At 33.3% G+C, this 12,417-nt stretch overlaps 2 protein-coding genes and 1 long non-coding RNA gene across 5 annotated transcripts; 1 reads left to right on the top strand and 2 right to left on the bottom strand.

Moving 5' to 3' along the window:
• Positions 1–80: 80 nt before the first annotated feature.
• LOC135265394 (uncharacterized) lies at positions 81–709 on the bottom strand. The gene is made up of 2 exons (XR_010333041.1): positions 414–709; positions 81–343 (listed from the first exon to the last, which is right to left on the bottom strand). It is a non-coding gene; the product is annotated as an uncharacterized LOC135265394 (long non-coding RNA).
• Positions 710–8,107: 7,398 nt separating this feature from the next.
• On the top strand, positions 8,108–9,826 carry LOC135265390 (uncharacterized). Of its 2 annotated transcripts, XM_064354855.1 has the most exons (5): positions 8,108–8,375; positions 8,428–8,444; positions 8,497–8,621; positions 8,672–9,381; positions 9,446–9,826. In XM_064354855.1, the coding sequence occupies exons 3-5, from the start codon at positions 8,565–8,567 to the stop codon at positions 9,807–9,809; spliced, it is 1,131 nt and encodes a 376-aa protein (XP_064210925.1). In that variant the 5' UTR covers positions 8,108–8,375; positions 8,428–8,444; positions 8,497–8,564; the 3' UTR covers positions 9,810–9,826. The 2 variants fall into 2 exon arrangements, with proteins under 2 accessions (XP_064210925.1, XP_064210924.1); XM_064354854.1 differs by having other exon boundaries at positions 8,428–8,621.
• On the bottom strand, positions 9,771–12,134 carry LOC135265389 (uncharacterized). 2 transcript variants are annotated; one of them, XR_010333035.1, is made up of 5 exons: positions 11,918–12,134; positions 11,482–11,859; positions 11,297–11,429; positions 11,044–11,235; positions 9,771–10,990 (listed from the first exon to the last, which is right to left on the bottom strand). XR_010333035.1 is itself a non-coding variant. In XM_064354853.1 (5 exons), the coding sequence occupies exons 1-5, from the start codon at positions 11,819–11,821 to the stop codon at positions 9,850–9,852; spliced, it is 1,743 nt and encodes a 580-aa protein (XP_064210923.1). In that variant the 5' UTR covers positions 11,822–12,134; the 3' UTR covers positions 9,771–9,849. The 2 variants fall into 2 exon arrangements, 1 of the variants encoding a protein (XP_064210923.1); XM_064354853.1 differs by having other exon boundaries at positions 9,771–10,283; positions 10,347–10,990; positions 11,482–12,134.
• Between the last annotated feature and the right edge of the window lie 283 nt (positions 12,135–12,417).

Below are 12,417 nucleotides of genomic sequence, written 5' to 3' on the forward strand. Positions count from 1 at the left end.
AATTATTTTGTGTATGCTTTCTTTTGAAGTTGATGGAATTGGGGATAGCATTCGGGGTGAAGGTGAAGCTGCTATTGATATTGAAGTCAAATTTGAACTCTCAGTATTGCAAATGTTTTCATCATAGTTTAAATCTGATGTAGGTAATGTTAATGTTGATGCCGCACTTACACGATCATTAAATTGTTCATTGCTACAACTTGGTGAATCTTCCACTGAAACTTCATTTGACTCTTCTTCATCGTTATCGTCAGCCTTACTTTCTATTTCTACCAATATGATTTCATCCTCTTCACCCACTTCGGCCACTTCTTTGGATGTATTTTCTTCCTTGCAGACATTTCTGCATTGCAATAAACAATAATTCAGTACTAGTTCTTTATTTATTTAATGTAATACAAACGCATACATACCTATGCGACATCAGTCGTTGTTTCGAAGTATTTTTTAATATTTTATCACACACAAGACAACGTGCTGCAACTTTTCCATTCAGTTTTAATATATCAAACTTTCCAATCGTCCAAAAACTGTGAAAATTTCTTCCCGGCATTTTGGAAGACGTAAGAGCCGGCGTAACGTACCGCAAAATTTGAGGTTAGAATTGTTAAAAAGAGGTTATTCTATATCTACGATTAACTACAATTAATTACGTCAAAAACTACACGTAATGTATAAAATGTAATTAATATTAATTACACGTAATTTCCCAACCCTGAACACCACATCTAGGAGTATTAATCAAAGCAAGTGTTTCTTGATTTAAAGTTCCATCAGCAGGTAAATTATAGAATTCTTGAAACTTTATTAATGCCTCACTGGTTTCAGCTATTAATGGTCCATTACTCTCTAAATACCCAAATATTTCTAAATAATTATTAATATTAACATCGCCTTCTGTTCTGGGCTGGCCGTGCCAGACATCATCTGAACTTTTTACAGTAGTGAAAAATAAGAAAAGAATAATATACAGTCCGGGACATTTCTATTTGGACATAAAAAATTTGAATTTTCTGACATTTATAAGTGTATTCAGCGTCTATGTGAACAAAAAATTGTTCTCTCTCTCATTCTATGGTCCTTGAGCTTTAATAACAGGGACATTTTTTAAATTGGTAGCATTAGAAAATGACAGTAAACAGCTGACTGATGTAAGCAATAACACAATAACAAAGGAAATGTTATAATTTTAATCTATATAACCAGTGGCTGCTTTAAAAGTGTGTACTAACGGGATAATAACATATTTACGCAAGTATTTTTGAAGGTAGAAACATTACTTGTCATATAACAACTACTCAAATTATATGATGAGACGGAATGGCACAATACAGAATTGCAGTCAGTGATTGTGATGGAGAAAGCTGCTGTGAAGTACTGACAGTACTGACTATCGCGGGTTGTACGATTTGTGCAATTTGTGATATATTTTGTGTGAAAAACTGGAAAACAAAGTGCATCACTGCATAACCTCACTTATCGCAGTTTTACACATTTTGATGATGGGAATTGCGGTTCAAGTAATTATGAGTTATAGATGGAGCCCACTGTTTACTTCAAAGTAAGTTCACGAGCTTTACAGATACTTTCTTTATGTTTTTGTCTTTTCTGGTGTAGAGGGTTAACTTTTCTATTTTCATATAAAATTCAAACTAAACGAAATCGAAAAGCTTACTTTTGTCATGTTTTTTATTAATTATTAAAAAATTTATTTAAAAAATACAGATAGTGTTTATAATTTGCAGCTGAAGCCTTTTGGGTCCACTTTTTTCGTTGTTATTTCCTGGTAGCCACTCTTGTTTCAAGCAGAATGGGTGTAAAGTTAATTTAACTCCTTTGCACTGGCATGGGGTATTTGAAAACTTACGTTTAACAAATACGTCACAGTCTCAGCCATCGTCGAAAAATATAATAAGGGCTGTATAACAAGAAGCGCTTTCTGATTTTACTGTGGACGTGTGGAAGAATAGTGTGAAATATTGCGAAAAACCAACATTTACTCTTGTGTACATTTTTGTACGTCTCTATCTGAGAGTAGTATAAAAAATATAGCCTACTAATAAAGGAAATTAAAGTGTTTTTATTTCTGGGTTGCCCCCAATTCCCCTTTGCCCTTGTCTGATAATCAAGACACTGATAATGAAATTGGTGTAAGTGCATCGAATACAAATGTGTTGAATAGATGAATAAAAGAGAGACAACTGCTTTTTTCAAAAAGGCCATTTCAAATTTATTCAAAAAGCACAGCCCCATTGAAAAGGGTCCATTCACGATGAAGTTTGGCTTCCTGCATGACATAGGTCTCGGGCACCAAGCTCACTGTAAATGGTCTAAATTGGTCTTGCATCTCTAAGACATGGACTCACTAAGAGCGACTTCTGCAGTAGGCTTGAGACCTTGCCTGCCTGCCTCGCAACAATCTCTGCACTATGATTCCAAATCATTCTATAAAACGCTGTCAATTACAAGCCATGATATGAGGCATGAGGCCGTCTCAGTGTATGTCTTGTGGTGTACATTGAAACTGTTTCTTAAAGAACCCATTCACAATGAGATCTGCTTCGCTACATGCGGCGCGACAGGACTCAAAGACTAATCCCAAAAGACACAAAAAAACTGACACAGTTTATCATTTTAAGCCATTGACAGCGTTTTCGAATGTTGGTGCAAAGACTTGTCGCGAGGCAGGTTTCAGCCTTCCGCCAACGTCAGTCTCAGTGGAGCCCTCTCAAAGTGATCTCAGCGAAAACCATTCACAATGAGATTGATCTATGAGGCCTATGTCGTGCCACATGCAGCGAGATATGTCTCATTGTTAATGAAAATAGGGCCTCTTTGTTGTTTAAAGTCGTTTTTTAAAACTTTTGTGGCATATTTTACTGATGTGGCAGAGAGGGGGCATGCAATTGTAACATGACGATGACTACCCTAAAAGGCACTTCGAGGCTTTTATGGCCTTTTTAATGCAAATTTCAACTTTAAACCTGACAGTCATACCAAGGTCAAACATAACCTCAACAGTAATCCACCAACGGTACTTCAAAGCATTTGAAAGTTTCTCCATTTGTTTTTAAGTGTTCTAGTTGATACGTTTTGCTGTACTTTAGTACAATAAAGAAATATTTAAATTTTTATTATTGTTTACATTTGTCACCTGTCAAACACATCAAACAACCAAGTTCCCTAAATTTGAGCTCTTATCTAGTTTTTGTGCTCTATATAGTCTCGCGTCAACGTATGCGCTATGACGTAACTCATATAGAAATGTCCCGGACTATATTTCATTTATTAGAGTAAATATCAAATTAAACAATTGAAATATCTTATTTAATTATTTACTAAGGTATGTGAAACACTTCATACGTCGCAGACGAATTTAATTTCCGTTTAAGCGGACTTTTTCTAGGTATTTCTCTCTGGGAAAATAATTAAAATTACTGATAAATTCCTCTTCACGTAAATTTATTTCTTTTTCGTTTATTTTATCAGCCTTATATAAATGCAATAACTGTCGATAAAATTTATAAACCAACTTATATTCTTCAATTCTTTCTGATATTTTTAACCTCTTATCTAAGATTTCTATTACCCCTGCGCCAAGAGATAAACAAACTAGTGGAGGTAGTGCTAACGATGATAATCCCGATGCACTAAATAATAATTTACTGATAGATAATCCGATTCCAATTTTATAAAAATATAAGTAACTTTTTCTGTATACATACAAGCGTTTTTGTAGATATTTTTCCATTTATAACATATAGATAATATATTTTTTTAACAACTTCGGTGAATCTTTTTTTCATTTAAACTACACGGAATCTGTTTAAAAGAATATAAAATATCATAAAAATCTTTGCCTCTGTTGACATTAATTATCATATATATACAGTAATGACCACATAAAACAGAAGAATTCAGTTGTAACTGTGTGCTATTCCACGCAATGTTTTTTCTGCTTCTTAATAAATACTTTTTAATTTTTTCTGGTGGAGAAATACCAAAACTGTCAAAATATAAAATATGTCTTAAATATGGTTTGTTTATGTAACATACCCAGTGTGAGCCATAACAATTAGAAGGTTGAAAATTAATTATGCCTGATTCATCTTTTCTAATTTTTTTTGGTAACATGTCAATTGCAAAAACACCTCGAAAATTCTTCTCATTTTTCATAATATCAGATATTTCTATATTACTTAAACCATTTTTCCTATCAATTTTATTCCTTGTCCATATGTCTTCGCCTTCGACTCCGGAATCTTTTGATTCCCTCGTGAACCTTTGGTTGACTCTGGGCAGACCTTGCCTGTCTTCGTTTTTTTTTATTTTTTTTTATACCATCTCCAAAGGCTTTTTGTGCTAATTTAGTACCTGCATAACCAGCTGCACCTAACCCCAATGCTTTGGCTACAGCTAATGCTGCAGGAATTAAAGCAGGTAAAAATCCACCTATCTGTGTTGGAGAAAATTTGATATTACAATATTTTTTCTTCTCTTTTTTACATTTTTTAATTTCATCAATCTGTTTTTCTCTTAATTTAATAGTATTATTAGGTCTTTCTGTTAAATCGAATCTTATATTACAATCTATTCTTTTTTCTTTACAACTTTGGAGTTTCTTTATTTGATTGGGTGATAAATATACTTTATAATCATTCAATGTTTTCGGTTCAGTCATTTATTTAATTAAAAACCCTCTACTTCATTTCCAAGTAAATCTTTTCATCTATAATATTCATAATTGCAATTCTTTGAGATTCAACTACAGCATATATGTAGTAATTAACATTTTGATAATCTTTTAATGTCCAGTTAACTTCTAATTCAGAAGATTTTGTTTTACTAAATAAATTTTCGTCATTTTCTTTCGTTACATCAAAAGCAACAACTAAATAAAGGTTACAAAAATCTTTATAGCTAACACACGTGCCTTCATCCAAATCTTTTTTATAATTACATGAAAGGAATGCTGCATACAAGCGTTGTAAATCCCCATTATTCACCTGATATTCATAAGTAGGATGTTGGGTACCATTGATTTTAATATTTATTCTTTCTAAATTCATATTATCAAAAATCATCATTGACTTGGTAAAATTATCGTTTCGTTCGGCTCTAGAAAACACTATAAAAACTCTAGATATTTTATTTTGATTATTTACAACGCGCCAGTTTCCACTTCCAGAAGACCACCAATTACTACGGTAACAGTTAAGTGCATTCCATCCACAAAGAAAGTTATTTTTGCTAACTAATAATGAAGATAATAATTTTTCAGTTTCCAGTGAAGGTTTTGCTATTGGGATCCACAAACTAATATCAGATATTTCATAATCACAATTTCCATCAACTTTAGCGTGTAATATATTTTTCACCCTATTTTTACGTAATTCAATGCGAATTTTTCCATTCAAAACTTTGTTACAGTCTCGTACAAACCGGAAAATTTTAGATAAAGGAATAAATTTTGTAATAGTTTTTTTCATCTTTTGTTAACAACCATCTCTCTAAATGTCCTTTATTGAATGCAGAATTATTTGTGATTTTTGAAATAATAGTTTTTATATCAACGTCTAAATCTTTAAATTTTACCGATTTATCTTGCGCCTCATATTTGTATTGAGACGTATCTGCTGAATCTGCTGTGTCTGGATACCAACACAATTGTGATGCTGAAGTATCAGAAACATCTCCAGAAAATTCAATCAGATTTGAAATTAACGTAGCAACGCCCACATAATTTGTTTCTTCTATCAATACCTCTTCATAGAATAGTCTCACATAGTCAAAATCATTTATCCCATTATTTGATATAGTTGCATAATTATTTGGATTGTTTTTAATTTTAGATTTGACAAAAATATAAGCACCTGATAAATGTTTCCATCCACTTATATTAGTTTCGAGCGTATACTGTTCAAGTTCTTTCACATTGATATTACTTTCTCTTATTTCATTGTAAGTATAACTTTTTGTTGATTCATCGGTTACAGGCATTTCATCAATACGCCATAAATTGTCCACAACGCTTTCCATTTATTTAAATAAAAAGAAGCCTGGCAAAACCAGTCAGAGGTCACCAAAGGTTCCCGAGGGAATCGAAAGATTCCGGAGGCGAAGCCGAAGTCTGATAGGAAACTTAAGCATTCAACAGATTTTTAATAATATCCTTTGATTTTTTAGTTAATCGATTAGCTTTCCCCTTTTTTAATCCGTCGCCTCGTAAATGTTCATTCCACGATTTTTCTTTCATTTTGTTTAGAATAGGATTTATAATTTCTTCTTTATAAGTAGAAAAGGGCGGTGATTTTACGTATGTAGACGCTATATTTTTAAGCCCTGAAGTTACACCTTGAATGATATCTTCTTTATTATTTTTCCAAAAAGGTTTTAATATATTGCGATATAAAAAACCCAATGCTGATATAGCAATTTTTTTTATAGATTGAAAAATATTTCCACCTCTAATATCTCTGTGATATTTAAGACCAAACCCATATTGTTTAGGAAATAATTGTTTTCTATGAACAACAAGTACCATTTATTCTACAAGAAAGAATAGCAATGACAATTACTGAATATCTAGAACAAAATTTAAACACTCTCCATTAAAATTTATCAATTGATTTAGCTGATTTGTAACAGAAATGCGAATATTAAATATATAATCAGTACGATTAATTGGTAAATATTTCGGATGCGTCGGTTCAATATTAATTAAAGATCTAGGTGAAATATTTGGGGTAAAAGCGTATATAACATCACTTTTGAGATTATTTTGATAACTAGATGAAACTAGGGAGCAGTGAATCAAGATTTGATCAATATCTTTGGTGATATTTCCAATTTTTGTTGCATAGTTTATTCCTGATTTATATATTTTTTTATCAAATCCTAAAAGATCATGTATCTTACCGTGGGAAAAGTCAATTTCATAATCTATGTCACGTATAATTAGCATAAAACGATTAGTTGCATAATTTACATCAAAATAAAACGGAGGTGTTTCAAACGTTCCAAAATATTCTTGGATATAATTATTTAATTCATTTTCATCGTACAAACCGTTTGGTAATTTTAATATTTTCCACTCCGATTCTTCTTTCTTGATTTCGTTATTTTTGAGTTCGACAGCATGATGGCTTCGCCTGAATTCGCTTCGCTCATGAGGGCTTCGCCTGAATTTTATTTCGTTATTTTTATACTCTTCAGTAATGTTATCCCAACTATACCAGAGACTTGCTGTTTTTAAAGCTATTTTACCTTTTAATCCGGATAAATTAATAGGATTTTCAGAATAACTTATTTCAAAATCATTTTCTTTAGATCTAATGTGTATTAGACTCATTTATTCAATTTAAAAAGCAAGCTTCGAAAATATCCTTTTGTGATCTGATTTTTTTATGAGTTTCAGGTTTAACAATTTATCAAGTATTTCTACGCATTCATTATATACCTCGATTGAATCATTTCCCGCATTTTTTGACGCAATTAATAGATCAAGACGTTCTACCATTTCATTCGGATCTGAAATGCTGAAGACCGAAGGTCGAATCTGGCTTTCTGTTTGCTTCTCATAGATAGGAATTTTTCGAATATCTTCTAAAACACTTTTATATTTTTTCAACTGTGAATACACATATTGTAAATTATCAATTTTTTCTTGTTCTTGTGATTTCTTTGCGTTTGTAAGGTGCGCATTTAATGATTTCAATTTAGTTGATATTTCGGGTATCGTATCAATTTTTGCATTTCGACTTCTAATGTCTAACGATAATAAATGTGAAGGTTTTTCAAATTTAAATTGTTTTTCAATAATATCAAAATTTAAATCTTTATTAGGATCTAAACTTATGGAGGAAGGTGATTTTGGTAATGGTAATAAATTCGCTGCGCTCATGAGGACTTTGTCCGAATTATCTGATTCGTTTACATCATCTTCCTCAATTGCTAAAACATTTTTTGGATTCGTTTCGCTCATAAGAATTTGTTGCGTAAATTCAGTAATATTATCAAGTTTGTCAGTTATAGGTTTTTGTAGTTTTTTAATTTCTTCCTTCGTTAAATGTTCTTTAAATTGTTTTAAATGAATCCTATTTTTAATTATTTCACGATACGCGCTATCAGTCGTGACGTCACCTCCCCACTCTTATTACGGTAGGTCAGTTGCTCAAAGCTAAACAACCAGTCTTTTACATGTGGTGTAATACGTTTTTCGGTTTTTTGGTTGTGTTTGTGCGTTAATAACGTGTCAAATAGCTGCAGCGGGTGTAATTTGTGCCACTAGAGACTTTAATTTAATTTAGAAGTGACTTTTTGTGAAAATACGAACTTTATAAAAGAATACAGGGAACCACGTTGTCGGTGAGAAAGTGAGTAAGCTTTAATTATACTTTGAGAAACTATTATATTTATGCATTTTAGTGGCAGAAAAGCACATTGTTAAGTTTCACTTTATTGCGAAATTTTTTGGGGACGGTAATCGCTTTTTAGTTCGGGGAGAAAATGCTTTTACCAGCGGTCACGTCACCAAATTTAGGTTTGATGGCACAGTACAACCGATGAGAATTTCTGCAGAAGTTCTACCGAGCATGAAAAAGCTAAATTATACTGTGGAGGTTTGTATTTATTTAACTGTTAGACATTTCTTCTACAAAGTGTGTTTTAGATTTCATATGACCTAGAAGAAGGGGTTAAGACGGCACATTGTACCTGCCCAAGGGGCAACGTGGCTTGCCATCATATGGCTGCAGCATTATATTATGCTCATTATAATGTAAGTGCTACTGACATTGAGTGTCAGTGGAGTGCCCCATCAAAAACAACACCACAAACAGAAGTCATTAAGTTAGCTGATGTTTACAAGCCGAAATTATCAAACTATACGGCACTGTCTAGGTCCTCTACTGAGGACGAAATTATTCAGTTCCGTGCCGAAATAGGCGTCACGAATGTGGTGGGCTTCACTTGGCTCCTAAGACCAGAAGCAAGTGAAGAAGCCAGAAAAATTATTGCAGATATCGAAGAAATTCTACAAAGCTTAGAATACGTGCAGGCCATAGACAAACAAAAGTTTCTTTTGGAGAAGTGCAGAATAGATGAGGCACGCATTAAACTGGTTGAGGCGTGCACTCGGGGCCAACATGTTAACGAAAATTGGCATGTAGCAAGGAAACATCGTTTAACGGCCAGCAGGTTTGGCATGGTACTATCTGCTTGCAGTAGACGAAGATTCCCACCCTCTTTATTTAAAAATTTGGCGGAAGGCTATTCGCTTGACAGGGTTGCTGCTGTGCAGTGGGGTAAGACCCACGAGAAGACAGCGCTCAGAGAATTTGAAGAAGCGACGAATCTTAAAGTCCAAGAGACGGGATTTTGGTAGGTCGAAAATAATTAACACGTATAACTTAGATGAATAATGTAATATTACTTTTTTTTGTAGGTTGGAAGAATCAGGCTTTTTGGGAGCAAGTCCTGATGGATTAGTGGAAGAAGATGGGATTCTCGAAATTAAATGCCCATATAAATATAGGGACACTGACAGTTTGTCTGAAGCCCTGAAGGATAAAAAATATTTTTATTGGAGGGATGAAAATGAGGACATTAATCTTAACAGCAATCACAATTATTACCACCAAGTACAGGGGCAAATGCACATCACTGGTCGAAGTATCTGCTACTTTGTCGTGTGGACACCAAAGTGCACAGAGATATTTCAAATTGAAAAAGATCCGGGGTGGTCAGAAAATATCAATATTTTAAAAGAATTTTATCTTGACCAATATATTTCCTTTATTTCACAATAATAAACTGTATATAAATAGATGGTTTTTATTTTACATTATTTTAATCATCACAATCCTGAAACAATTCTGCTACCTCTTTAATTAATGGAAATTGGAGGTTTGTTAAAGCGGCAGTCGCTTTAAAAACAATATCTCCATAGTGGCACAAAGACTCTGGCAAAAAATTTAAAATATGATAACATTTTAATCGGCGTATTGCCCTTTCGACGTGTATTCTTGCACGTGCAATATTTTCGGTACACTTAACTTGCTCTGGTGTAAATTGGACATTTGATAAAAAAGGTGGAATATTCAAAGTGACCCCTGGTGGCAGAATATTTTGGATCAAAAATCCCTTATCGGCTAAAATCATATCTCCAGTTTTTAACATGTCGATTATTCCACAATTTAAAACAACTTTTTGATCAGAAGTTGATCCCACGTATAAATCACTTACAAATGTGATGACACCATTGGGTGCAACTCCAATTAGCCCTTTGAAAGTATTATGATGTTTGTAAGTACTATATGTTAATTTCTGTGTTGACATAGACTTACGTGATACCACAGTGAAAATTTCGGTACAATCTAGAACTGCTCTACAATTAGTAAAATTGCTAAAACATGTTGGCAAGCAAGATTTATTTTTTTCGCGCGAAGGCATTGTCGTCATAAACTGTTTATATAAAATTTCATATATTACATGGACAAATGTTAAAATAATATTAGAAACTGTGCTTTGGGCAACCCCAAAGCGTTGCGCCAAATCAAGTTGAGGGAAATTGAGTCGTAATTTTACTAGGGTTAAAAAGAGTTGGTCAATTCTAGTTAACTTTTGGACTGTCCATTTGTGGTAATATTTTATGTCCAACTTTTCGATTAAGTGAAACAATGCTTCGAAAATCTGGCTATTGGGAAGACCGGTATATAAAACAATGAGTTTGTCATTTCCTTGAACATTTTCATAGCAAAATCGTACTGTCAGATATTGTATTTTTGCTTTAAGTTCAGCATTTTCCTTTTTGAGAAAATACATTTCTGCTTCAAGAGCCGCATGTGACACCAAGGGTGCTTGCACACCCATAGATTCTAACGGAGCATCTTGAATTATATCTGCTGGTGCTGCAACTACGGCTGTAGACGTCGATGGCACTTCCTCTAAATTCATTGTCGATGGTACTGTTTCTTCCGGTATATCAACACTATTCAAATGATCAAATTGTAAATCAATTTAAAACTAGGATTCACTTTTTACCTTAATGATTCAGCGGAACTAGAACAAGAAGGGAGTCCTTGTTTTTTCATCTTTTTTTTTTCTGGAGATTCCACTTGAAAATAGGCTCTTTTTGCGATATTGTGCAAAAATAATTCAGGACCATTTTCCTTTCTTCCATCCCGAAAATGGCAGCTGCAAACGTAGGCTCCTGGTCCGGGTTCTACATCTCTTCTACATTTAACAATGAAACAAGCAATTAAAAATTAATATCAAAACATCTATTAAAAATTACCTCAACAATTTTTTCCATAGTGCTCGTTCTTTTCCCGACTTAGGAAAACTAAAAAAATGGCATTTATCGCGAGTACTATAGTGTTTGCAATCTGGAGCCCAACACATTCCCATAGTTGTGATGTAAAAACCTACTACACATGAACTATCAAAGTATCGCAACAAAATATTATTCACAAATCATACCTAATGATGTACCACAAAAATGAGATAATGTCTTGGAAAAACAGAATTTTAAAAATTCAAGAACACGAAGATATGGAGAACGATCGGAAAAAACACGATAACAAAAGACACTCACGAAAGAAGCACAGAACTCACAACCCGTACTACTTTCAACCATGTATGTGCCTGAACCCTCTACCCTCGTATACCTGCTATTCATCCCTCGTGATGGGGGAGGGGGACAGAAAACAACCCGTTTATTGGGGTTGCGCCGGTTGCACCCCATGAATTCGTCATTCAGAAGAAATCCAATGTCATTAGTGTGGCAAACCATTTTTCCCTCAGTTTTAAAAGGCCACATAATAATTTACATCAATATGATGTCCAAATTAAGAAAAACTGAATTTTGAAGTTTGAAAAAAGTTAGGTTAGAAAAGGATTTATGTGTTCAACTTACAGAAATATTAGCTCAGTTGCTAAAATCTTTAAGAAACGACATTGCATTTTTCATAGCTATCATTTCTCTGTAAAAGTAATGTTCCTACACTTCTAGCATTAAAGAAATACGAAAAACTTTTAAATGCCCATAAGAAAAGCATTGAAAATGGCGATTGTTTAGCTTTAAGGTGCTGACCTACCTCAAATGTCTACGTCACACTGATAGCGCGTATAAAATATTCGGACGAAGTCCTTCATGAGCGCTAGCGATGTTGTATTTCTTTATACAGGTTGTCTACTTGCTGTTCAGCTAATCTTATTTTTTCAATTAATTGTTTTGTACGTTGTTTCAGAGACTTTATTTTGTTATCTTGTAATTTACTTATTCTTAGTTTTATTCTCATAATTTGAAGAAGATCAATTTCATTATTATCTGAAGATTGATGAATTTCTTGAAGAAAGTTTGTAACGCGTTGACGCGTTTGTAAAGTTGACTTTATTTCAACTGAGCTATTACGC

The sequence above is a fragment of the Tribolium castaneum genome, chromosome 2 (genome assembly GCF_031307605.1).
Source record: "Tribolium castaneum strain GA2 chromosome 2, icTriCast1.1, whole genome shotgun sequence".
Lineage (NCBI taxonomy): Eukaryota > Metazoa > Arthropoda > Insecta > Coleoptera > Tenebrionidae > Tribolium > Tribolium castaneum.

Bases quoted from the DNA above. Each gene is read 5' to 3' on its own strand.
- LOC135265389 (XM_064354853.1), bottom strand. From the start codon at position 11,821: ATGTGGCCTTTTAAAACTGAGGGAAAAATGGTTTGCCACACTAATGAC. The intron at 11,430-11,481 runs GTATGATTTGTG...GTTCATGTGTAG, and splicing joins TTTTTGTGGTACATCATTAG to TAGGTTTTTACATCACAACT. The intron at 11,236-11,296 runs GTAATTTTTAAT...TGTTAAATGTAG, and splicing joins CTATGGAAAAAATTGTTGAG to AAGAGATGTAGAACCCGGAC.
- LOC135265390 (XM_064354854.1), top strand. The intron at 8,622-8,671 runs GTTTGTATTTAT...AGTGTGTTTTAG, and splicing joins AGCTAAATTATACTGTGGAG to ATTTCATATGACCTAGAAGA. The intron at 9,382-9,445 runs GTAGGTCGAAAA...TTTTTTTTGTAG, and splicing joins GTCCAAGAGACGGGATTTTG to GTTGGAAGAATCAGGCTTTT.